General features: G+C 55.6%; 2 protein-coding genes across 2 annotated transcripts in view; one reads left to right on the top strand and one right to left on the bottom strand.

Annotated features, from left to right (window-relative positions):
* LOC119696487 overlaps positions 1-24,477 on the top strand; it is a 1,710,157-nt gene that overhangs the window by 1,362,368 nt on the left and 323,312 nt on the right. The window contains 1 exon segment of the mRNA XM_038126215.1: positions 23,441-24,154. Within this exon segment, the coding sequence (XP_037982143.1) occupies positions 23,441-24,154 (714 nt within the window).
* Positions 1-24,477, bottom strand: part of LOC119696488 — a 1,499,846-nt gene that overhangs the window by 1,179,477 nt on the left and 295,892 nt on the right. Inside the window, 1 exon segment of the mRNA XM_038126216.1 lies at positions 10,189-11,007. Coding sequence (XP_037982144.1) covers positions 10,189-11,007 — 819 coding nt within the window.

Raw genomic sequence — 24,477 nt, 5'->3', positions numbered from 1 at the left:
CTCTACAATCAGCAGGCAAAAGTATCTGCGTACCCCAAATGTAATCTAGCATTTGCTTCACCGGCTCGCTCGTCACTCCAAACTGGCTAACAGTCACTCTAAGCTGTGATAGTAATTTCCAGTCAAGAGCAGTGATTGTTACTTGCATTCCTCCCCCCGCAACCGGTTGAAAAACTGCCGGGAATGCCAGCGCTGAGGCTGACTCCATTAACCCTCTGTCCCCCTTATCCAAACAGTCCTTGGCCAGCGCCGCCCATGCCTCCCTCCGTTCCCTGGCAATGGCCTCCGCTAGGTCGCTTCTCGCCCCAGGAATCGGCTCATCACCTGACGGGGGTGAATTTATAGGTGGCTTACGGCAGGACTGTGACCCCTTCGGGGGTGTTAGTGATTCGGGGGGTGCTGATGGCTCACCGGAGGCTCCCGCATTGGAAGCAGGAGGCGGTGGGGGGGGGCAGGACAACACTATTAACGGCAGGAGGTAACAGAGTAGACTGAAACCAGTCCTTATCATAGTTCCTATTTCTATCTTGAGCGACCGATGCTTGCTCCGCTGCCTTCTTTTCTGCCTGATACTGTAAAAGCTCATTATGCATGACCTTCCATAACTTCCCTAACTTTTTCGCTGTTTTATCATCTTCCAACGTAGCCTCCCACAACTTATCCCCAAATTTACGCCATTCTGATAGCTCATGCACTGTATGTGGATTCTGAAAAAACCCCTTTTCATATCCATAAGCTAACAATCCTGGCAATTCCTTATGCAAATCTATTTCCTTTACTTGCCTTCTCTGTAAAAAGGCAGTGAATAAATCATATGCTGCTTGCCTCTCCATACCTTTTTTCGTCAGCGCTGTTGCAGGTTTCCCAGGCTCCGGCAGCACGTATGGCCAGGACTGTCTATACAGCTCCTGGGGACCACAGACCGCAAACCTGTGGCCGGTCTGTTTGTACCGTTCCCCCTGCGATAGGAACCCAACCCTACTTCATCCGTCCGTGGCGGGCGTTTCCTATCACGTCGGGGTCACCATTTGACGGATAAAGGAAGACTTGCACATCCGATGATGAACAACAAGCCTCAAACTTTATTGATAGACACGCATATTTATATTGGTATTAATAAGGCTAATACATATTGCAAAAGGCGAGCTCATTATTGGTTAGTTACTTATCAGCCGACTACACCTACTTCTGCATTCTTGTAGTGATACTGTTATGATTTTTCTGCTTTTCTTCATATTTCTAGCTGATTTCTGCTGACTATCTTCCCTCCCTTTTCTACTGTTGCAGCAAGGGCACAGTGTCCTTGCCTTATATGGACACTGACTGCTGGCTCCTTTACCTGTCTCCTTGCTTAACCAAGGGTATTGCGTCTAAATGGCCTCGTTCAGCTAGCCAACTGTCCACAAAACTCTCCACACCGACCCTCCCTTGGTTTAATTTGGGGCCCCCGGCGCCCTTCTCAGCGCGCCCCCCGCTGTCCCCGCGGCCGGGGGGGCTCCCAGCGGCACAGGTGCCCCCAGTGCGGCCCCAGCTGCCCCCGCACGCCCCATGCCCATGGCCAGGGTCACCTCCCCCTGCCCAAATTCTGCTGGCGGGGGGGAGGGCTGGGCGCTGCGGGCCCGCCTGGACACTGATGAGTCAGAGCCGCGCCGGGCACTGATTGCCTGGAAATCAATTGGCTGTGACTCCATTCCTCAGCTGCTCTGATTGCCAGGGCTTGGATGAGGGAAATGGTGGGGATGTGTTTCAGGAATGCAAAGGGCCAAGGCCTGAGCCCCAGCCCCTGGCCAGGCAGATGCTGTCCCTCCCTCCTGGCTCAGGGCTCTTCCCGGGATGGGCACTGGCATGTGGGGATGGGCAATGCCAAGGGCAGGACCGTGGGGCGGCCCCTGCCAGGCTGCTGAGCAGGGCCAAGGAGGCACTGAGGCCCCAGGGCTGCAATGGTCACTTGTCCCCTCGTGGCCTCAGGCCCAGGGCCAGCAGCCGTGGCCAAAGTGCTGCAGGAGTTGGCTCTGCCAGGGCCCTGCAGCTGCTGCCCATCCCTGTGCCCTGTGCAGCCCAGGCTGTCCCACGGTGTCCCTGCCCTGGCCTCTGTCCCTGCAGGCTGTCGTCACCCCCCGGCTGCCCTACCTCGCCGGCCCCTTCCTCTGCTGACAGCTCTGCCTCCTGCTGCCTCTGCCTGCCCACACAAAGCCTTGGGCTGCTCCGGGCTCCTTCTGGGGACGTGTTGCACCCCAGCCCTGCCCTGGCAGGGAAATTCCTTTCTCCTGGTGCCCAGTTTGGGCCTCCCCAGCGGCACTTGGCATTAACTCTTTCTCCCTCTGGCTGTTTTCCACTATGTCAAAAGGATCCCCCATCTCTGAAATGGCTCTTTAAACACTCTCATGGGTCTCCTCCACTGTCCTCAGCCTCCACCCCACTGAGCACTGAGCTCCTTTCTCCCTATACAGTGCTCATGTGCCCAAGGCCTCCAAACACCCCCTGGGAGATCTCTGGGCCCTCTCCAAGGTGTTTCCAAATGAAAACATTCAGCCCCTAGTCTAAGGAAATTGCCAGAGGACAGGTGTAGCAGGCGCAGGCCTTGCAAAACCTGCCTTGGCGTTCAGAGGCCTAGGACAGGCAAAATGCTGAGTCATGACGACTGAACCATAGAAGCCCCTCTCTCCCGCTCTCGGACCCTTGCTTATCTCTCTGTAAGGCTATAGGTCACTTTCCTTTAACCCTTACCATTGGACAATTCTCAATCCTCCTTTGCCCTATATAAACCCCTGTTCCTGCACGGCTCACTAGAGTCGCTGTCCCTGAGACCTTCGAGACCCTTTGTGGAAGAGCTACAAAGAAGACCAATAAAGACATCTTCTTGGAACCTCATACAGAGCTCTCCTCTCTTTTCCCACGTCTACCCAATGCCTGCTGCATGCCCCAGCCGAGCCCAGCAAGCCCAAGAGCTGAAATCACTCATGAGCTGAAAATCACTAAAGCTGAATATCACTGAAGGCTTGCTAAGGCGCAGGCCGGAGGCGCTGCTAGAGCTCGGGCAGACTGGCTCTCCTTAGAGCTGAGCTATCCGGCTTTAGTGCAGCTCCTGCGTACACCCCGTAGCCCAGCCGGCGGCATTAGACCGGGCCAGCCCAAGCTGTCTGTCCTGGCTACTTTTGTCTGGGAGCAATCCTTGGATAGACAGAATTTGGGAGGCCAGTTCTAATTTTAGCCATTGTCCCTGGACAACAAGGCCAGTGCTTTTCCATAGGAAGGAAGGGACAGAGCCCCACTGTTTCAGGGGCAGATGTGAGGTGACCACCAGAGGCCAAGGCCAGCCAGAGCTGGCAGGTTTTTCCTGAGAGATACCCTCACATAGAGGAAATTTTTCAGGCAGACTAACAATTTTGGCAATGACCATCAGAAAAGAGGGATGGTTCTTTCCCATAGCAAGGAAAGCACAGAGCCCCAGTGCTCCAGGAGCTGATGAGAGGCAGCCCTTGACATCCCAAGATCAGCCAGACCTGTCAGGTGGCCCCTGGGAGGCCAAGCCAGCCAGACCTGGTCCATCTTCCCTGGCTTCCATGGGGCCTCACAGTGTCCCAATGGTCCCTTGCTGCCATGAGGCCCTGAGGTGTCATAATGGCCCCTTGGTGACTCAAGGCCCTGAAGGGTGGGAATGGTCTCCATGGTTCCATCAGGCCCCACAGAGCCATACTGGTCTCTGGGTCCATGAAGCCCCGCTGTGTCACCATGGCCCCTTGGTTCCATGGGCTCCAGAGGTGCCACAGGGATCCCCTTGGTTCCATGGGCTCCAGAGGTGCCACAAGGATCCCCTTGGTTCCAGGAGGTCCCCACAATGTCACAGGGATCTCCATGGGAAGGAAAGAACCCAGCCCCAGTGTTGCAGGGGCAGCCACCAGAGGCCAAGGCCAGCCAGCCTTGATGGTACTGGCCGATTTTGCCTGGCAGCAATCCTTGGATTCAGGGAATTTGGGAGCTGGAATCCCAATTTCAGACGTGGACACCCGGAGGAGAAGGATGGTTCTTTTCCATGGGAAGGAAAGCACGGAACACCGGTGGTGTTTCAGGGGCAGATGGAAGGCGGCCATCAGAGGCCTGGGCCAGCCAGACCTCTCTGTCCTGGTAGCTTTTGTCTGAAAGCAGCCCTTGGATATGGGGAATTTGGGAGGTGGAACCCCAATTTTGGTGGTTTCTGCATAGATAAGAAGGACGGTTCTTTTCCATAGGAAGGAAAGCAGCGAGTCCCAGTGTTTGGGCAGCAGGGGAGAGGCAGCCCCCAGGATGCCAAGGACAGCCAGACCCGTCTGTCCTGGCAGCTTTCCCTTGGGAGCAACCCTTGGATGTACGGAGTTTTGGAGGTGGAATCCCAATTTTGGCCACAGTCATTGGGCATTTTGGAGGTGGAATCTCAGTTTTGGCTGTGGGCTCCTGGACAGGAAGAAGAGTTCTTTTTATCAGGAAGGAAAGCCCAGAGCCCCAGTGTTTCAGAGGCAGTTGAGGGCCAGCCCTCAGGTTTGGCTGTCCAATCTGGACAGCCCCAGCTGGCTCCGGCTGGCGAGCTGCAGCAGGGGGGCTCTCTCTCCGCTTTGCACCTTGCAGAGAGGGCGCCCAAGGCTCAGAGCCTCACCAGGACTTTGGGCTGCAAAGGCAGAAGAGAAGAAGCGCACTCCAACTGTGGGTGCAACCAGGTTTATTGTTGGGAAGACAAACCCAGGGAATCCCAAGTGTCAAAAACCCTGGGAAAGGGCTGACAACAACTTATAAAGGCAGGTGGAGACCTGGGTGGAGCCAACCCTCCACCCAATAGCAAAACAGGGGGGAGTGGAAAAAGGAAGAACGACACCATTGGAGAACCTATGAGAAGTAACTTGGGGAGGGGCCCTGGCCTCTGAACCAATCACTCGATGCCCCAGGAAGAAGTTTTTGGATGGAGAGGATGGGTTGCTGAGGGATGGACAGGCTACCGGGGAGGGAACATAGCAAGGGATACACGTGTAACTAGGGTAACTGAGGAGGAGACAGCGAACTGACAGAAGCCAAGCGGGAGGAGACAACCTGAGTGGAACCATATTAACCCAGAGAAAAGGGGGGAAAGTGGGACAATCCAAATTATAACATACACCTTATCAGAATTTACAGAACACAATACAACACTCAGGAAGCCAAGGCCAGCCAGACTTGTCAGTCCTGACAGCTTTTGTCTGGGAACAATCTTTGCCTATTAGGAAATTTGGAGAAGGAATCCCAGTTCTGGCCATGGGCCCCTGGAGGAGCAGGACAGTTCTCTCCCATAGGAAGGAGAGCCCAGAGCCCCAGTGCTTCAGGGGCCAATGAGAAGCAGCCCTCGACATGCCAAGGTCAGCCAGAACACTCCTGGGCCCCAGGAGGTCCAGACAGACAGACCTGTTCCATGCTCCCTTGGATTTGTGGAGCCCCATGGTGCCCCAATGGTCTCCTTGGTTCCATGAGGCCCTGGAGTTTCACAATGTTCCCCTTGCTTCTGTACTGTCACAACGGCTCTGTGCTTCTATGAAGCCTTGCAATGTCACCATGGCTTCATGGTTCCACAAAGCCCTGATGTGTCACAATGGCCCCTTGGCTCCATGTGACCTTGCTGTGTCACAATGGCTCCTCTGTGACACAACGGGCTCCTCAGGGTCACCATGGACCCTTGGTTCCTTGGGGCCTCCGTGTGTCACAATGGTCTCCTTGATTCCATGAGGAACCACAGTGTCACAATGGCCCCTTGGTTCCGTGAGGTTCCCAGTGTCATCACGGTGTCCTTGGACTGCATTGTCACAACTGGCCCATGGCTCCATGAGGTTCCCCAGTGTCATCGTGGTGGCTATCAGAGGCCGGATGAGATCCATGTCCCCAGACACCTTGGGATGCTCGCCATGCCCGTGTGGGGCCGGGGTGCATCAGGCCTTGGTTTGTGGTGGGGAGAGCCCCACCCCCGGCCCTGGCCTGGCAGAGCTGTCAATCACACTGCAGGGGCGGTGCTAACCATCTCTGATTGGCAGAGCTGTCAATCACACTGCAGGGGCGGTGCTAACCATCTCTGATTGGCAGAGCTGTCAATCACACTGTAGGGGCGGTGCTAACCATCTCTGATTGGCAGAGCTGTCAATCACAGTGCAGGGGCAGTGCTAACCATCTCTGATTGGCAGAGCTGTCAATCACACTGCAGGGGCGGTGCTAACCCAGCTCTGATTGGCCAATCAGTCCCAGCCCATGGGCAGGTTAACCCGGGTCGGGTTGGGCAATCTCCCAACCAATCACACACCAGGGTTGGTACCAGCCCTGACTCTGATTGGCCAAGCAGCCAGCAGTCCTGCCTAAGGGGCGGGCCCATAGAGTCCCGGGCGGAGCCGCGCTCAGCCCGTGGCCTGGGCCCTGCCTTGGTTTGGGGTTTGTGGCTCGCCTGCGCTGCACCCCTGGCAGTTATAGCCAAACCTGTGTCTTTCTGTATCTCTTCTGTCTTCCTGTCTCTCTTTCTTTCTTCACCTTTAAATCCTTTTTACCTGGAGCGCTTTTGGGTAACTTCACATCTTAAGGGTTTAAAGGTTTCCAGGTTAGATGGGCTGTGTTAATGAAGTTAATGCCATGGAAAGTATTTTCTGTTGAAGTGTGTAGCAGCACAGGAGCTGCCACTGTTCCTGGAGTGTCCTGCGTTTCCAAGCCCAGAGCCTGCTACTAAAAATGATGCTGACAGGAAGAGGCAGGGATGGGTCTTCATGTGATCTCCAGCAACTGGGTTTATGGAGAGACAGGAGTGGGGTACGGTGCTGAAGAGGGTTCAGGGACGAAGACAACAGTGAGCCGAAGGGCAGAGCCCAATGGATACAGGAGAAAATGGTGCAGAGGCAGGAATAAGGGCAGGTCAACCAACAGGGCAACAGGGGCGGGGAATGCACCAAAATGGGGCCAATGGGAGCACGGGAGAAGAGAACATTCCAGGGGTTAACCGGATATGGGAGATAAAGGCTCAACTCGGGTAATCAGGCCAAGGGGCCACTGGACTGTCATTACCTTACATAAATCTACAAGTGTTTGCAAAGACCTATGGGAGAGGCATCTTTTTCACCCTCACTCTGGTGTTTCTCCTGTGCACCACAGTCGAGTCAAGGAACCTTTGGTTGCCCCCAGCATTTCAGTGTTCAGGGGTGTTACAGCCCCGCAGGCTCACAATGGCCTCTTGTGTCCATGAGGCCCCACAGGGTCACACTGGCCCCTGGGTTCCATGGGCCCAACAGTGCCACAATGATCCCTTGGTTCCACAACTTCCACAGGGTCACACTGGCCCCTGGGGTCCATGAGGATCTGCAGTGTCACACAGGTTTGTGACATTTGTCCTTGCTGCCCCTCACATCCCCTGCCCCACGAGCAGCCCCGAGCCCCCCGTGAGGGACAGGCCCTGCTGGCCCAGGCTGGGCTCAGGGCTTGGCCTTTCTGCTTCCCCCAGCCAGCCCAGGCCCTGCTCAGCTTTGCAGTTCCCCGCTCAGAGCCTTCGGCTCCCTGCAGTCCTGGCCTCGAGGATCTGCTCCCACCAGTCCCTGGGGAGCCTGTGGCACTCCCTGCCCTCCCTGGGGCCCAGGGGTGCTCCAAGGGCCTTGGGGTTCTGCTGCTGACTCCTTGAGCAGCTTCTTCAGCCTTCTCTCAGTGCCTGAGGCTCCTGGACTCAGCCCCAAATCCACCGTGGGGACCATGAAAATACAGAAAGCCCTCGGGGGCTCTTTGTCTCCCTTCCATTGTCTTCAAGGCTCCAGGGCTTGTGTGGTGATTGGAGTCAGTTTGGAGTTCTGTTCAGGAGGAAGATTTCAAAGTGCACCTGATGATTTTTACCTTTTTAATCACAGGAGTATTTTTTTTAATTTTTCAGTTCAGAAAAAAGGTAACTGAAGCTTTCCCTGAGTGATCTTGATGCTGAATGCCTCCTTAGGAGGTCTGGGCACAGAGAAGAATGAGACCCTTGCAGGCTGACCCTGTTTGGACAACCTGCTCCTCATCCCCAGCCTCACCATGTCTGACATCATCCACCTGGGACTTACATCACAAAATATCAAAAAAATTAATGTATTTTATTATTTATTTTTAGTATTTTAATGAAATATATTTATTGTATTTATTTCTTATTTGTAAAAATAGTTGTTTCAGTTTTATTACCTAATTTTATATTTATATAAAAAATCGGTACGTATTTAGCAATGTGAAAAGTAGGTGTGATTGCTGCTGACAAAATTGAAACAGTAATCAATATTGATACAGTAATACATATTTGGAAATAATAAAACAGTTCAAAGGTAAATGCCAAGAAAGGAAGGGGGAGGAGGGGTCCCCCCTTTTCCTGCAGATGTTCAGAGCAGGAAGAAGCAAGAGATAACTATTACTAAATTTATCTGGAAGAGAGGAGAATTGGGTTGGACACTAGGAAAATGTTAATTATATGAGATTCATTGCTTTAACATTGGAACATAATATTGGCTTATATTATACCAGCTTTGGCTCACACTTGGTGCGTGTGTGTACCCCAAAAGGGGAAATGAAGGACACGAGGAAGAAGAGAGCCCTTCCTCCAAGACGGCCCCCAAAGAGTGTGCGACCCCCTAAAAGGATGGTGGAGCTTGCGTGGTAAAGGTGATGATGAGGGTGGTGACACAGATGTGACACATGGAAAATGGGAGGAGATGGTGATGACATAGCGCATGAAAAGGGGGATTTTGGCTCGGCAGGCTCGTAGGTGAGGTGGCGGGGGTCCAAAAGCCCCGCGCTCCGTACCCCGTGCGGTTATTGTTGTTTTGTTTTGTGTGCTTCTGCGCTATTATCAGAACCAAATTATCCCTAATTTTAACCACATCATATTGTCAATATTTTGAGTGTATTCAATTTTATATATACTAAACTACTTAATGAAAATTGCTGTTACATTTAATTTTGTTTGGTTTATTTTTGATTGGATAATTGGGCAAATAAACCACCGTGGATGGGAGCCAAAGGAGCCAACGGCAGCCAATGCTTTTTCTCAGTCCCACTGATTCCAGGCTGTGCCATCCCAGGCTGTGCCGTCCCAGTCCATACAATCCCAGCCCAGTTTATCCCAGTCTGTGCCGTCCTGATCTGTTCGGTCCCATCCCATGTGCCCCCAGCCCGTTTGATCCCAGCCCATGTTTGATCCCACTCTGGGTAGTCCTGCACACACTCCCAGGGTCTGGAATTCCAGTTCCCAGCCCTTGAACTTCCTTCCTATCCTCTCAACAAATTACAATAACATTTTAATTAAATAAATTATACTTAGAATGAAAAAAACTAGAATAAAAATGAAATATAATAATTTCAACTCTTCCTTACAATGCTCCAATAATGATTCAAGCCAAAACAACAACTATTACTGTAACATTACCAATACATGTAAAGAAACAAATTATATAACAGGAAATACCCTTTGAAAGTTTTAACTCAATAACCAATATACTTTGGAAAAAATATTAAAAAAACCAAACATACAATTTAACACACGCTAGTAAAATAATTCATATCACAAATACACTAAACACAAAACCAAACACCACTATAATTGGTCATATATTTTAACCAAACCACTAAGCTTTACCAACAACCTTGAGTACTCTAAAAAATTAAAAATTATTAAAAAAAAAGTGGGTGTGTGGTTTTATTTGGATATTGGTTTTTGGATTGTTTGGGTTGGATGATTTAAAAAATGGGATTTTATAGGAATTTCATCAGCTGAGAAGGCGGCACTCTGCAAACAGAGCTGACTGAGAATGAACGGGACAGAAATCAGAAACTCTCAAAGTTTTATTTGCTGTCAAACCCATCCCACCCAGCCAGCCCCACACAATCCCCACCCCTGCTCCAAACTGGGATCCCACTGCTCCCAATCCCCTCCCAACCCCATCCCACCCTGGTGGCTGTGGAAGGGACTGAGTTTGGTGTGGGATTGAGGTTTTTTGAGGAGGGAAGAAGCAACTTGAGGTGGGACTGAGCCTTCATGGGTTAAAATTCAGTTGTTTTCAGTGGGATTGAGTGGTTTTGAGGTGACAGATGGATCCCTCTTGGCTTTTGGAGGGCAAAGAGATGGAGAAGAGAAACAAATTAAGGCCAAACCAAGAGAAGCAGGCAGGTGTGTTTCCAGCATGGATCACAGGGAATGTGGGTCACCAGGGCTGTGCCCAGCGTGGCTCCTCCAGTGGGGGATGGAGCTGGAGCAGCGCACGAAGCTCTTCCCGCACTCGGGGCACTCGCAGGGCTTCCCCTACCGGTGCCTCTGTTGGTGTCGGGTCAAGTGAGAGCTCCTGGAGAAGCTCTTCCCACACTGGGGACACTCGTAGGGCCTCTCCCCGGTGTGGATGCGCCGGTGCCTGATGAGGTTGCAGTTGCGCCTGAATCCCTTCCCGCAGTCGGGGCAGCAGAAGGGCCTCTCCTCTGAGTGAATGCGATAGTGCTGGAAGAGATGGGAGCTGATCCGAAACCTCTTCCTGCACTGATCACACTCGTAGGGCCTCTCCCCAGTGTAGGTCCTCTGATGCTGGATCAGGGTAGAACACTGGCTGAAGCTCTTCCCACATTCCCCACACTTATAGGGCTGTTCCCCAGTGTGGGTCCTCTGGTGCAGGATCAGGGTGGAGCTCTGGCTGAAGCTCTTCCCACACTCCTCACACTCGTGGGGCCTCTCTCCAGTGTGGATGCGCCGGTGCACGACAAGATGGGCGTTGTGCCTGAAGCCCTGCCCGCAGTCAGGGCAGCGGAAGGGCCTCTCCTCTGTGTGCGTGCGCTGGTGCCTGACTAGACCAGAGCTGGTGGGAAACCTCTTCCTGCACTGATCACACTCGTAGGGCCTCTCCCCAGTGTGGATCCTCTGGTGCAGGATCAGCTCGGAGTTCCACCTGAAGCTCTTCCCACACTCCACGCACGTGTGGGGCTTCTCCCCATCATGGGGCTGCTCATGGAGCACCAGCTCCGAGCTCTGGCTCCATCTCCGGCCGCCTTCCCGGCCCAGGCTGGGTCTTTCCCCCTCAGATCGCCGCCATCTGCCTTTGCAGCCCCTCCTCGTGCGGCATCTCTGGGCCTTTTCCTCCCCGTTGCCTTCCTGCGCCGTGGAGCTGCTTCAAACGGCCTCTGCCACGAGCTTCTGCCCCGGGCATTTGTCCTCCCTGCTCTCCAGCCTCAGCTCCTGCTCTGGGGGAGGAAGGACAAGCAGAGGATGGCATTTGCCTCCGGGCCACAGGCAAGGGCAAGGAGATGCCCCAGGGCGTCCCTGGCACAGGGGCTGTGCTGCAGCCGGGGCCGTGCTGGGCTGGGAGATGGAGCAGGACACAGGGGCAAAGGGGCACTGACTTCCTCCTCACCTGCCAGCGGCTCCTGGGACATCTTCCTCTTCCTCACAGCCTCCCAGGGCCTGGCAATGGGAAATCCTGGTTTGGGGAAAACAAGGGATGAGCACACTGAGTTTGAAGGTCCCCCTGCCCAAGTCCAGCTCTAGAGATCACGAGGCATGTGGGGCCAATAAAACCTCCCAAGATTTTTATTAAACACCAAGATTCGGCCCTGGAAAAGCCTCCCAGGAGTTCCCTGGTCTCTGTACCCTCCGCTCTAGGGTTCAGGGGTTCCCCCTGTCCCAGCTGCTGGGGTCACGCTTGGATTGGGGGTCCCCCTTCTCCTGGGTGCCCGCCCTGCCCAGGCTGCTGGCAGTCCCAGCAATCCCAAAAGCTCCCTCCTCTCCGCTCTCCCCATGCAGGGATGCCGGGGCTTTCTGGGCTCCCTTTTGGGCTCCCTTCTCCCCTCACTCTCTGCTTTGGGCTGCAGGGGCTCCAAGGAGTCCCCCCTGCCCCTCTCCGGGCTCTTGAGGCTCCCGCCAATGGCACCGCTCCCCCCTCTCTGGGCTCCCCACTTTGGGCTCCTGGCGGACACAGGGCTCTGCTCCTCCAGGCTGCCTCTGCCGGCAGCCGCCACCGGCACCCCCAATGTCCCCTCAAGGGGCCTTTCCCGCTCAGCCTTGGACTGCTGCATTCTCCAAACATCCCCCAAAAACCCAACCCAGGGGCCCCCCGCGATATCTGGGCCGAGCTCCCCCTGCCCGCTCACCTGCGGGATGGGGGGCGATGATCCCACAGCTGGGGGCTGCGAATTCAGGGAGGGCTCAACCGCGTGGTTCCTTCTGCTTTCTTTGATCCGCCTTTGCCCCTCCTCTTCCTCCCACTCTTCCTCTTCCGTCCCCCCTCCTCCGCCTCCTCTGTCTTATCCCGACCTCCTTCTTCTCTCCCTCCCCTTGCATCCCTTCTCCTTGTCCTCCTCCCTAACCCCACCTCCTTCTCCTCCTTCATCCCTCCCTTCCCTCCCTCCTCCTCCTCCCCAGCAGCAGCCACACCCTCGCTGCCCCGTTCCCGGAGCCCTCGCAGCCGCGCCAGGAGCGGCGATGGAGCCGGCACAGCTCGGCACGGGCAGCGCGGGGCTCTCGGCTGCTCGCAGCCGCTGCGGGCGGGGGAACCCGGCCCGGGCAAGAGGAGAGGCAAACTGGGAAAACTGGGGGCTGCACATCCAAACTGGGCCAGGCTGGGGACCCTGCCCGGGCACTGCCAGCCCTTGGGGCTCCTCTCGGCACCTCTGGCAGCGGGGAACGCACAGAGGGCTGCGGGACCCCAGCACTGGCAGCACTGCGAGGGACTGGGCTGCACTGGGTTTGTGCTGACATCAAACTGGGATCATACTGGGAGTGACTGGGACTGGACTAGGTTTGTGCCGACATCAGACTGGGATCATATTGAGAGTGAGCAGGAGCCTATGGGGGCAATTGAGACCATGGGAGGGGCAAATGGGATATACTGGGAGTGACTGGGATTATGCTGAGAGTTACCGGGAGCAGCTGTGAGCAACTGGGATCATGCCAGGAGCAACTGGGAGTGACTGGGAGTGACTGGCTGCATGCTGGGGGTGACTGGAAACAACTGGGCTTATACTGGGATCAACTGGGATCATGCTGGAGGTGACTGGGATCATCCTGGCAGTCAGTGCCACTACTCTGAGGCTGACTGGGAGTGCTTGGCAGCAAATGGGATCCTACTGGAACAAACTGGGACTGACTGGGAACATGCTGCAGGGAACTGGGCTACACTGGGAGTGACTGGAAGGACAGTGAGGGTGCAAGAGAGCAACTGGAACCATGTGGAGCACAACTGGTTCATACTGGCAGCGACTGGGAGCACACTGGGCTCACATTTGGATCACACTGGGAGGGACTGGAGTGACACTGGGAGGATCTGAGAGTGACTGGGAACACACCCTGCACATCATCCCCCACACTGGGCCTGACTGGGAGCAACTGGGAGCACACTGGGACCAAATGGCATCATACTGGGACTGACTGGCTTCATCCAGGAAGCAACTGGAACCATGCTGGAGGCAGCTGGGACCACACTGGGAGAGACTGGAAGCAACTGGCATTATACTGGGACCACACTGGGAGGGCTGGCATGTGACTGGGATCAAACTGGAGCTTCCTGGGATCATCCTGGGGTTGAAACCGAGCAACTGGGATCACACTTTGGGCTACTGGGATCAGCTGAGAGAAACTGGGATCATGCTGCAAGCAAACTGGAGCAACTGGGAAGGACTGGATGCATGCTGGCGGCAACTGGGATATTCTGGGCATGACTGGGGGATCACACTGGGATAACTGACACCTTACTGGGGCCATTGGCAGTGCCTGGAAATGACTGCAGACATGCTGGGGGCAACTGGGATATACTGGGAGTGTCTGTGACCATCCTGGGGGGACTGGAACCACACTGGGAACAGCTGGGACCATGCTGGGGAGAACTGGGACCACCCTGGGGGCAACTGGGAGTGAGTGGGACCATGCTGGGAGGGACTGGGACTATAGCAGGGGTAACTGGGTTCAACTGGGACCATACTGGGAGGGTCTGTAACCACAGTGGAGTGATGGAACCACACTGGGAACAGCTGGGCCCATGCTGGGAGCAACTGGGATAGACCTGGGGGCACTGGGATCATACTGTGAGGTTCTGGGAGCAACTGGGATTAGACTGCAAGTGACTGGGATCATACTGGAGTGGCTGCAATCATACTGGGATTACAGTGGATGTGAAAGGAACCTGACTGGGGGTTACTGGGAACTACTGGCCCCATGCTGGGAGGAAAATGTGAACACATTGGGATCAACTGGGATAAACTTGGAGGTACTGGAACCATGTTGAGAGGACTGAGACCACAAGTGGAGAAACTGGGATCATGCTGGAGGCAACTGGGAAAAACTGGGAGTGTCTGAGACCATACGGGTGGAGACGGGGACCAGACTGGGAGTGACTGGGAATGTGCTGGTGGAACCGGGAACACGCTGTGGGCAAGTGGGAGTGACTGGGGACCAGCTGGGAGAGACTGGGATCATACTGGGAGTGACAAGGACTATGTTAGGGGAGAATTGGGAGAACTGGGAACACATGGGATCAAAGCGGGAGGAAGTGGGAGCAACGGGGACCTTGCTGGGAGCAAATGGCATCATCACTGGGAATGACTGGGAGGGACTGGGCTCATCTTGGGTGTGCCGAAGAAACTGGGGCACACGGGGGGGCCAACTGGGCTCATACTGGGAGCAGCCACTCCCGGCCCCAGGACACCCCAAAAACACCTCCCGGGGACCCCCCGTGTCCCCCCGAGGCCCATCTGTGGCTCGGCTTTGCAGCCCTGCCAGCTCCAAACATCCCCCCCAAAAAACCCCAAAGCCAGGCACCCCCTGGCAGATTTGGGCCCAGCTCCCCCTGCCCGGGCACCTGCGGCACGGGGGGCGATGCTCCCGGGGCTGCGGCCACTTCAGGCAGCGCCAGAGGCACCAGATTCCTTCTGTCCCCTTCTCCTGCTCTTCCTGCTGCCGCTCGGCCTCTTCCTCCCTCCCTCCTCCTCCTCCCCGTTCCCCAAGGCCCAACCCTGAGGGGAAAGGGGCCAAGGAAAGGGCGGGAACCGTGAGGGGAAAGGGCCGGGGCCAAGGGGACGCGCGGCTCCAAAAGGGCCCGGTTTGGCTCTAAATCACCCAAAAGGGCCTCAAATGCAGCTGAAATTAGCCAGCTGTGGCCGAAAACCAGCCAAAGAGGATTTAAATTATCCAAGGGGTCGAAAATCCAACCAAAGGGGCCTAGAATTGCCCAAACTGGTTTACACCTCCCTCACAATGGCCTAAAATCACCCTTAAATCTCCAAAATGCTCCTAAAATCCACGCTGCACGTACCTGCTTCAGCCTCAAATCCCCCGAATGAGCCTCAAATTCATCTGGTTCTGCCAGAAATCACCGCAGTTGACCTAAAATCACCCACACGTGCCTGAAACCAACACAAGAGGACCTAAAGTCATCCTAAATGACTTGGTTTGAGGTAGAGTTACCCAAAGAAGCAAAAAATCTACTCAAATGAGCCCAAAATCACCAAAACCAGAGACCTAAAATCACTCACCCAGGATTAAATTCACTCACATGGGTGTAATATCATCCAAAGGGATCCCAAATCCCGCCTCAACCCCACCAGATTGGGCCGAAATTCAGCCAAAGGGGCCTCAAATGCCCCCGCACAGGCTGGGGATCCCTGGCGGGAGCTGAAGCCCAGCCTAAAGCTGCCCCGCCCGGCCCAAAATGCCCCCGAGGGGCCGAGCCTGAGGCCGAGCCCGGCAGCGGCTCCGCGCTCGCTCCGGGCCCTCCGCGCTCGCTCCGGGCAGTTTTGGCCGCGGCCCCGGACGGGCCCGGGCGGGACTGGGAGGGAGCAGGGAGGGCTCGGCAGGGCTCGGCCATTTGGGGCTCGCTTGGCCTCGGGCCGTTGTGCTGGGAGTTGAGGGGCAGTCGCTGCGGGCTGTGCAGACAATGATTGCCTTTGGGGCAGCTGGGCAATTTCGGGGGGTTGTGGATTCTGGGGGGCTCTATTGGTGCTTTGAGGGGGGGTGTTTTTCTGGGAGAGTTTGGAGGTTTATTAATGTTTTTGGTTTCTTTTTTAAATTCGGGGGGTTTTACTGGGATTCTGTGGGGATTTTGTGGGAATCTCTGGAATTTTTAAGGTGGTTTTATTGGAATTTCTGGGGGATTTTGGGAGCCTTACTGGAATTTTCCAGGTGTTTAGATGGATTCTTTTGAGGTCTAGGTTGTTTGAGGAATTTTTGGGGGTTTTTTTGTGGATGTTTTTGGGTTTTGTGGGTGTTGCCAGGATTTCTTTGGGTCTTGGGAGGATTTGTGGAGCTTCTGGAGGGTTTGGGGACATTTATGGGGGATTTGTGAGGTTTATTTGGGATTTTGGAGAGTTTGTTGGGATTTCAAGAGATTTTGTGGGCTTTTATTGGGATTCTAGGATGTCCTAATGGGATTCTGTGAGATTTAATTGGGATTTCATGGGTTTTATTTGACTTTGGGGCTTTTAAGGAGATCTTGGGGCCTCTCAGCCCTTCCCTACACCCAGGTATAAACCCAAAGCCCCCTCACACCACCCAAGGTCCCCCAAAATTCCACTAAAACCCCAAAAAGACTCTAAAAATTACAGTAAGATACTCCAAAAGCCCAGAGAATCCCACAAAATACCAGTGAAACACACTGAAATTAAAAAACTCCCCAAAATTTCAATGAATCCCCTGAAAAAACCAAACCCCCTGCAAAATCCCAATAAAATCCCTCAAATTCCAAAATTCCCCAAATCCACAAAACCCCCCCAAAACCCAGTAATTCTCCCTAAAAACCAAATAATTCCACCCTAAACAACAAAATTCCCCAAAACCCAAAAAAGCCACCCCAGAATCCCCCAAAACTCTCCCAAAATCCCCACAAAATCCAATCCCAAAGAAATCCCCCCAGAATCCCCCCACGCTCCCTGGGGCCGTCCTGGCTCAGGGGCACCGGCCGGTGGAACAGGAGCCGCTTCAGGGGGCCCTCGGAGCTTTTTGGGGAGGGGGCACCATGGGAGACCCTCAAAAATGGGGGAGGGGGAACCCCTGTTGTGCCCCCTCCCCACGAAACCCCCAGACCCCGGTTCAGGGTGGGCCTGGGACCCCCCGGGACCCCTCCAGGAACTCCCAAACCCCCCCAGAGCCCCCCAAGGTTGGCCCAGGACACCCAAAGTCCCCCCAGGAACCCCCTGAGAGCCCCCAGACCCCAATCGGGCCCAGCCCAGGCTGTCCCCTGAGACCCCCCCAGACCCTTCCCAAGGCCCCTCCCCAGATCCCCCCAGGACCCTTCCAGGACCCCCCAGCCCCTCCCAAACCCGGCCCAGGACACTCCAGGCCCCCCAAAACCCCTCCCCCAGACCCCCCAAAGAGCTCCCTACGACCCCTCCCCAAACCCCCCCGACCCCTCCCAGAGCCCCGCTCCAGACCCCTCCCGGCCCCCGGTGCCGCCTCAGCGCCCCCGGCCCCTCCCCAGACCCCCCGGGGGCCCGGCCCCGGCGGCCGAGGGGCGCCGCCTGCGGCTCGCCTCTGATTGGCTGCAGCGGCGCGGCGGAGGCGGGCGTTGCTGAGGGGAGCCGCGCGGTGATTGGGTGGTTTGGGGAAGTGCGGCGCGGTGATTGGTTGGTTCGGGGCGCGGCGCAGGGATTGGCTGGGGGAGCCCGCGCGCGCGGCGGAGGCGGGAGATGTTGAGGTCAGAGCTGCTGAGGCGGAGCTGAGGTGGGGCCGGGGGAACCTGGGGGGCTGTGACAGGGAATAGGGGGTGTGCGGTGGGTTTGGGGGAGAGTGAGGGGGCTCTAGGGAGCTTTGGGGGAAGCTTGAGAGGGTCTGGAGCGTTCTCAGGTGGGTTTAGGGCAATCTGAGGGGAATTGAGGTGGTCTGAGGGGATTTTGGGGGGATTGCGAGAGGAACTGAGGGGGTTTCTGAGGGGATCTGGGGGTTTCTGAGGGGATCTGGAGGTTTCTGAGGTGGGTCTGGGGGGCATTTAGGGGAGTCTGAGGGGATTTTATTGGGTTTGGGGGGATTGAGGGGTCTGAGGGGGATTTGGGGCAGTCTGATGGGATTTGGGGAGTCTCAAGTAGGTCTGGGGTCAATTTTGCGGGGAACTGGGGGGTCTAAGGGTAATTGGAGGAGGGGGTTTGGGGGGCCGGGGTGGTCCTGGGCCAACCTTAGGTGGAGTCTGGGAGGTTTGAGGTTCCTGGAGGGGTCCTGGGGGAGATTTGGGGGTCCCGGGGGGGTCCCAGGCCCACCCTGAACCGGGGTCTGGGGGTTTCAGGGAGAGGGAGCACAACAGGCGTTCCCCCTCCCCCGTTTTTGGGGGTCTCCCATGGTGCCCCCTCCCCAAAAAGCTCCGAGGGCCCCCTGAAGCGGCTCCTGTTCCACCGGCCGGTGCCCCTGAGCCAGGACGGCCCCAGGGAGCGTGGGGGGATTCTGGGGTTTGGGGCGGGTTTTTGGGGATTTTGGGGCGGCTTTTTTGGGCTTTGGAGAATTTTGTTTGGAGTTTAGGGGGAACTATTGGGGTGTTTGGAGAGATTTATTGGGTTTTTTTTGGGGGGTTACACAATTTTGGGGACTTTTGTTAATTTGGGGCGTTTTGGTTTTTGAGCGATTTTATTGGGATTGGTTTTTGTTTGTTTTTTTGGTTTTTTTTGAGGGGGAATTCATTGAAATTTTTGGGAGTTCTTTTTAAATTTTGGTGAGTTCCACTGGGATTTTGTGGGATTCTCTGGGGTTTTGGAGGGTTTCATTGGGATGTTTAGGGGATTTGTGGGGTTTTAGTGGAATTTTGGGGGCAGGCTTTGGGTTTATACCTGGGTGTAGGGAAGGGCTGAGAGGCCCCAAGATCTCCTTAAAAGCCCCAAAAGTCAAATAAAACCCATGAAATCCCAATTAAATCTCACAGAATCCCATTAGGACATCCTAGAATCCAAATAAAAGCCCACAAAATCTCTTGAAATCCCAACAAACTCCCCAAAATCCCAATTAAACCTCACAAATCCCCCATAAATGTCCCCAAACCCCCAAGAAGCTCCACAAATCCTCCCAAGACCCAAAGAAATCCTGGCAACACCCACAAACCCAAAAAATTCCACAAAAAAAAACCCCAAAAATTCCTCAAACAACCTAGACCTCAAAAGAATCCATTTAAACACCTGGAAAATTCCAGTAAAGCTCCCAAAATCCCCCAGAAATTCCAATAAAACCCCCCTAAAAATTCCAGAGATTCCCACAAAATCCCCACAAAATCCCAGTAAAACCCCCCGAATTTAAAAAAGAAACCAAAAACATTAATAAACCTCCAAACTCTCCCAGAAAAACACCCCCCCCTCAAAGCACCAATAGAGCCCCCCAGAATCCACAACCCCCCGAAATTGCCCAGCTGCCCCAAAGGCAATCATTGTGTGCACAGCCCGCAGCGACTGCCCCTCAACTCCCAGCACAACGGCCCGAGGCCAAGCGAGCCCCAAATGGCCGAGCCCTGCCGAGCCCTCCCTGCTCCCTCCCAGTCCCGCCCGGGCCCGTCCGGGGCCGCGGCCAAAACTGCCCGGAGCGAGCGCGGAGCCGCTGCCGGGCTCGGCCTCAGGCTCGGCCCCTCGGGGGCATTTTGGGCCGGGCGGGGCAGCTTTAGGCTGGGCTTCAGCTCCCGCCATGGATCCCCAGCCTGTGCGGGGGCATTTGAGGCCCCTTTGGCTGATTTTCGGCCCAATCTGGTGGGGTTGAGGTGGGATTTGGGATCCCTTTGGATGATATTACACCCATGTGGGTGAATTTAATCCCAGGTAAGTGATTTTAGGTCTCTGGTTTTGGTGATTTTGGGCTCATTTGAGTAATTTTTTTGCTTCTTTGGGAGACTTTACACCAAACAAAGTCATTTAGGATGACCTTAGGATCTCTTGTGTTGGTTTCAGGCACGTGTGGGTGATTTTAGGTCAACTTAGGTGATTTCTGGCAAAACCGGATGAATTTGAGGCTCATTTGGGAGATTTGAAGCTGAAGCAGGTACGTGCAGCGTGGATTTTAGGCACATTTTGGAGATTTAAGGGTGATTTTAGGCCATTTTGAGGGAGGTGTAAACCAGTTTGGGCAATTCTATGCCCCTTTGGATGGATTTTCGACCCCTTGGATAATTTAAATCCTCTTTGGCTGACTTTAGGCCACAGCTGGCTAATTTCAGCTGCATTTGAGGCCCTTTTGGGTGATTTCAAGCCAAACCGGGCCCTTTTGGAGCCGCGCGTCCCCTTGGCCCCGGCCCTTTCCCCTCACGGTTCCCGCCCTTTCCTTGGCCCCTTTCCCCTCAGGGTTGGGCCTTGGGGAACGGGGAGGAGGAGGAGGGAGGGAGGAAGAGGCCGAGCGGCAGCAGGAAGAGCAGGAGAAGGGGACAGAAGGAATCTGGTGCCTCTGGCGCTGCCTGAAGTGGCCGCAGCCCCGGGAGCATCGCCCCCCGTGCCGCAGGTGCCCGGGCAGGGGGAGCTGGGCCCAAATCTGCCGGGGGGTGCCTGGCTTTGGGGTTTTTTGGGGGGATGTTTGGAGCTGGCAGGGCTGCAAAGCCGAGCCGCAGATGGGCCTCGGGGGGACACAGGGGGTCCCCAGGAGGTGTTTTTGGGGTGTCCTGGGGCCGGGAGTGGCTGCTCCCAGTATGTGCCCAGTTGGCCCCCCCGTGTACTTCCAGTTTCTTCGGCACTCCCAGTATGAGCCCAGTCCCTCGCAGTCACTCCCCATGATGATGCAGTTTGCTCCCAGCAAGGTCCCAGATGCTCCCAGTCCCTCCCGCTTTCATCCAGTGTGTTCCCTGTTCTCCCAATTCTCCCCTTGCATATTCCTAGTCGCTCCTAGTAGGATCCCAGTCTCTCCCTGTAGGTCCCCAGTCATCAACTTGCCCTCAGCATGTTCCCAGTTCCCCCAGCACATTCCCAGTCGCTCCCAGTCTGGTCCCAGTCACCACCTGTATGGTCTCAGACACTCCCAGTACATCCCAGTTGCCCTGAACATTCTTGCAGTCATTGCCAGGCACTCCCAGTTATCTCAGCGTGGTTCACTTGCCCCCAGTTGCTCCCAGTTCCTCTAAAGATGTCCCCAGTTGGCTGCCAGCATGGTCACACCACTGTAATCCCAGTCTGATTGTAGCCACTCCCAGTGTGATCCCAGTTGCTCTGTCATTGCCAGCATGACCCCAGTAGCCTCCAGTGTGATCCCAGTGACTCCCAGTTTATCCCAGTTGCTGCAGCTTCTTCCCAGTGATTCCCACTTCTTCCCAGTTGCTTTCAGCACAATTCCAGTTGCTCATAACCACTCCCAGTCAATGCCAGCATGATTCCTGTCACCCCCAGTGTGATTCCAGTTGCTCTCAGCAAGGGCCCAGCTGTTCCCAGTGTGGTTCCATCTCTCCACTATGGTTACAGACCCTCCCAGTATGGTCCCAGTTGAACCCAGTTGCCCCTGCTATAGTCCCAGACACTCCCCAGATGATCCCAGTCCCTCCCAGCATGGTCCCACTCACTCCCAGTTGCCCCCAGGGTGGTCCCAGTTCTCCCCAGCATGGTCCCAGTTGTTCCCAGGGAGGTTCCAGTCCCCCCAGGATGGTCACAGACACTCCCAGTATATGCCAGTTGCCCCCAGCATGTCTGCAGTCATTTCCAGGCACTGCCAGTGGCCCCAGTAAGGTGTCAGTGATCCCAGTGTGATCCCCCAGTCATGCCCAGAATATCCCAGTGTCCTCCAGCGTGCATCCAGTCCTTCCCAGTTCCTCCAGTTTGCTTGCAGCATGATCCCAGTTTCTCTCAGCTGCTCCCAGTAGCCCAAAGTGTGATCCCAGTCACTCGGTTTCAACCACAGGATGATCCCAGGAAGCTCCAGTTTGATCCCAGTCACATGCCAGCCCTCCCAGTGTGTTCCCAGTATAATCCCCGTTGCTTCCAGTCTCTCCCAGTATGGTCCCAGCTGCCTCCAGCATGGCTCCAGTTGCTTCCTGGATCAAGCCAGTCAGTCCCAGTCTGATGCCATTTGCTCCCAGTGTGCTCCCAGTTGCTCCCAGTCAGGCCCAGTGTGGGGGATGATGTGCAGGGTGTGTTCCCAGTCACTCTCAGATCCTCCCAGTGTCAGTCCAGTCCCTCCCAGTGTGATCCAAATGTGAGCCCAGTGTGCTCCCAGTCGCTGCCAGTATGAACCAGTTGTGCTCCACGTGGTTCCAGTTGCTCTCTTGCACCCTCACTTGTCGTTCCAGTCACTCCCAGTGTAGCCCAGTTCCCTGCAGCATGTTCCCAGTCAGTCCCAGTTTGTTCCAGTAGGATCCCATTTGCTGCCAAGCACTCCCAGTCAGCCTCAGAGTAGTGGCACTGACTGCCAGGATGATCCCAGTCATCTCCAGCATGATCCCAGTTGATCCCAGTATAAGCCCAGTTGTTTCCAGTCACCCCCAGCATGCAGCCAGTCACTCCCAGTTGCTCCCAGTTGGGTTTTTTGGGGGATGTTTGGAGAATGCAGCAGTCCAAGGCTGAGCGGGAAAGGCCCCTTGGGGGGACATTGGGGGGTGCCGGTGGCGGCTGCCGGCAGAGGCAGCCTGGAGGAGCAGAGCCCTGTGTCCGCCAGGAGCCCAAAGTGGGGAGCCCAGAGAGGGGGGAGCGGCGCCACTGGCGGGAGCCTCAAGAGCCCGGAGAGGGGCAGGGGGGACTCCTTGGAGCCCCTGCAGCCCAAAGCAGAGAGTGAGGGGAGAAGGGAGCCCAAAAGGGAGCCCAGAAAGCCCCGGCATCCCTGCATGGGGAGAGCGGAGAGGGGGGAGCTTTTGGGATTGCTGGAACTGCCAGCAGCCTGGGCAGGGCAGGCACCCAGGAGAAGGGGGACCCCCAATCCAAGCGTGACCCCAGCAGCTGGGACAGCAGGGAACCCCTGAACCCTAGAGCGGAGGGTACAGAGACCAGGGAACTCCTGGGAGGCTTTTCCAGGGCCGAATCTTGGTGTCTGGGAGGTTTTTCTGGAGCCCAGCTGGCCGGTGACTTGTAGAGCTGGACTTGGGCAGAGGGACCTTCTAACTCCATCTGCTCATCCCTTGTTTTCCCCAAACCAGGATTTCCCATTGCCAAGCCCTGGGAGGCTGTGAGGAAGAGGAAGATGCCCCGGGACACGCAGGCAGGTGAGGAGGAAGTCAGTGCCCCTTTGCCCCTGTGTCCTGCTCCATCTCCCAGCCCAGCACGGCCTGGCTGCAGCACAGCCCCTGTGCCGGGGACGCCCTGGGGCATCTCCTTGCCCTTGCCTGTGGCCCGGAGGCAAATGCCATCCTCTGCTTGTCCTTCCTCCCCCAGAGCAGGAGCTGAGGCTGGAGAGCAGGGAGGACAAATCCCCGGGGCAGAAGCTCGTGGCAGAGGCCGTTTGGAGCGGCTCCACGGCGCAGGAAGGCAACGGGGAGGAAAAGGCCCGGAGATGCCGCACGAGGAGGGGCTGCAAAGGCAGATGGCAGCGATCTGAGGGGGAAAGACCCAGCCTGGGCCGGGAAGGTGGCCGGAGATGGAGCCAGAGCTCGGAGCTGGTGCTCCCTGAGCAGCCCCATGATGGGAAGAAGCCCCACACGTGCATGGAGTGTGGGAAGAGCTTCAGGTGGAACTCAGAGCTGATCACGCACCAGAGGACCCACACTGGGGAGAGGCCCTATCAGTGTGATCAGTGCAGGAAGAGGTTTAAGACCAGCTCCAGTCTCCTCGTGCACCAGCGCACGCACACAGAGGAGAGGCCCTTCCGCTGCCCCGACTGCGGGCAGGGCTTTAGGCGAAACGCCCATCTTGTCAGGCACCGGCGCATCCACACTGGGGAGAGGCCCCACGAGTGTGAGGAGTGTGGGAAGAGCTTCAGCCAGAGCTCCATCCTGATCAAGCACCAGAGGATCCACACTGGGGAACGGCCCTTTGAGTGTGGGGATTGTGGGAAGAGCTTCAGGCAGCGTTCCCACCTGATTGTCCACCAGACGATCCACACCGAGGAGAGGCCCTACGAGTGTGATCAATGCAGGAAGAGGTTTCGGATCAGGTCCCATCTCTTCCTGCACTATCGGATTCACACAGAGCAGAGGCCCTTCTGCTGCCCTGACTGCGGGAAGGGATTCAGGCACAACTCCACCCTCATCACCCACCGGCGCATCCACACCGGGGAGAGGCCCTACGAGTGTCCCCAGTGTGGGAAGAGCTTCTCACAGCGCTCTCACTTGACCCGACACCAACGGAGGCACCGGTAAGGGAAGCCCTTACTGATTTCTGTCCCGTTCATTCTCAGTCAGCTCTGTTTGCAGAATGCCTCCTTCTCAGATGATTAAATTCCTGTAAAAATCCCATTCTTTAAATCATCCAACCCAAACAACCCAAAACCAATATCCAAATAAAACCACCCACCCGCAATTAAATTTTTAAAAGTAATTTTAATTGGTTTAGAGTACTCGAGGGTGTTGTTAAAGTTTATTAGTTTGGTTAAAATGTATGAGAAATTATGATGGTGTTTGGTTTTGTGATTAGCATATTTGTAATAGGAATTGTTTTAGTAAGGTGTGTTAGATT

Source organism: Motacilla alba, unplaced genomic scaffold, assembly GCF_015832195.1.
Source record: "Motacilla alba alba isolate MOTALB_02 unplaced genomic scaffold, Motacilla_alba_V1.0_pri HiC_scaffold_31, whole genome shotgun sequence".
NCBI lineage: Eukaryota > Metazoa > Chordata > Aves > Passeriformes > Motacillidae > Motacilla > Motacilla alba.
This window is presented reverse-complemented; position numbering and strand designations above follow the sequence as displayed.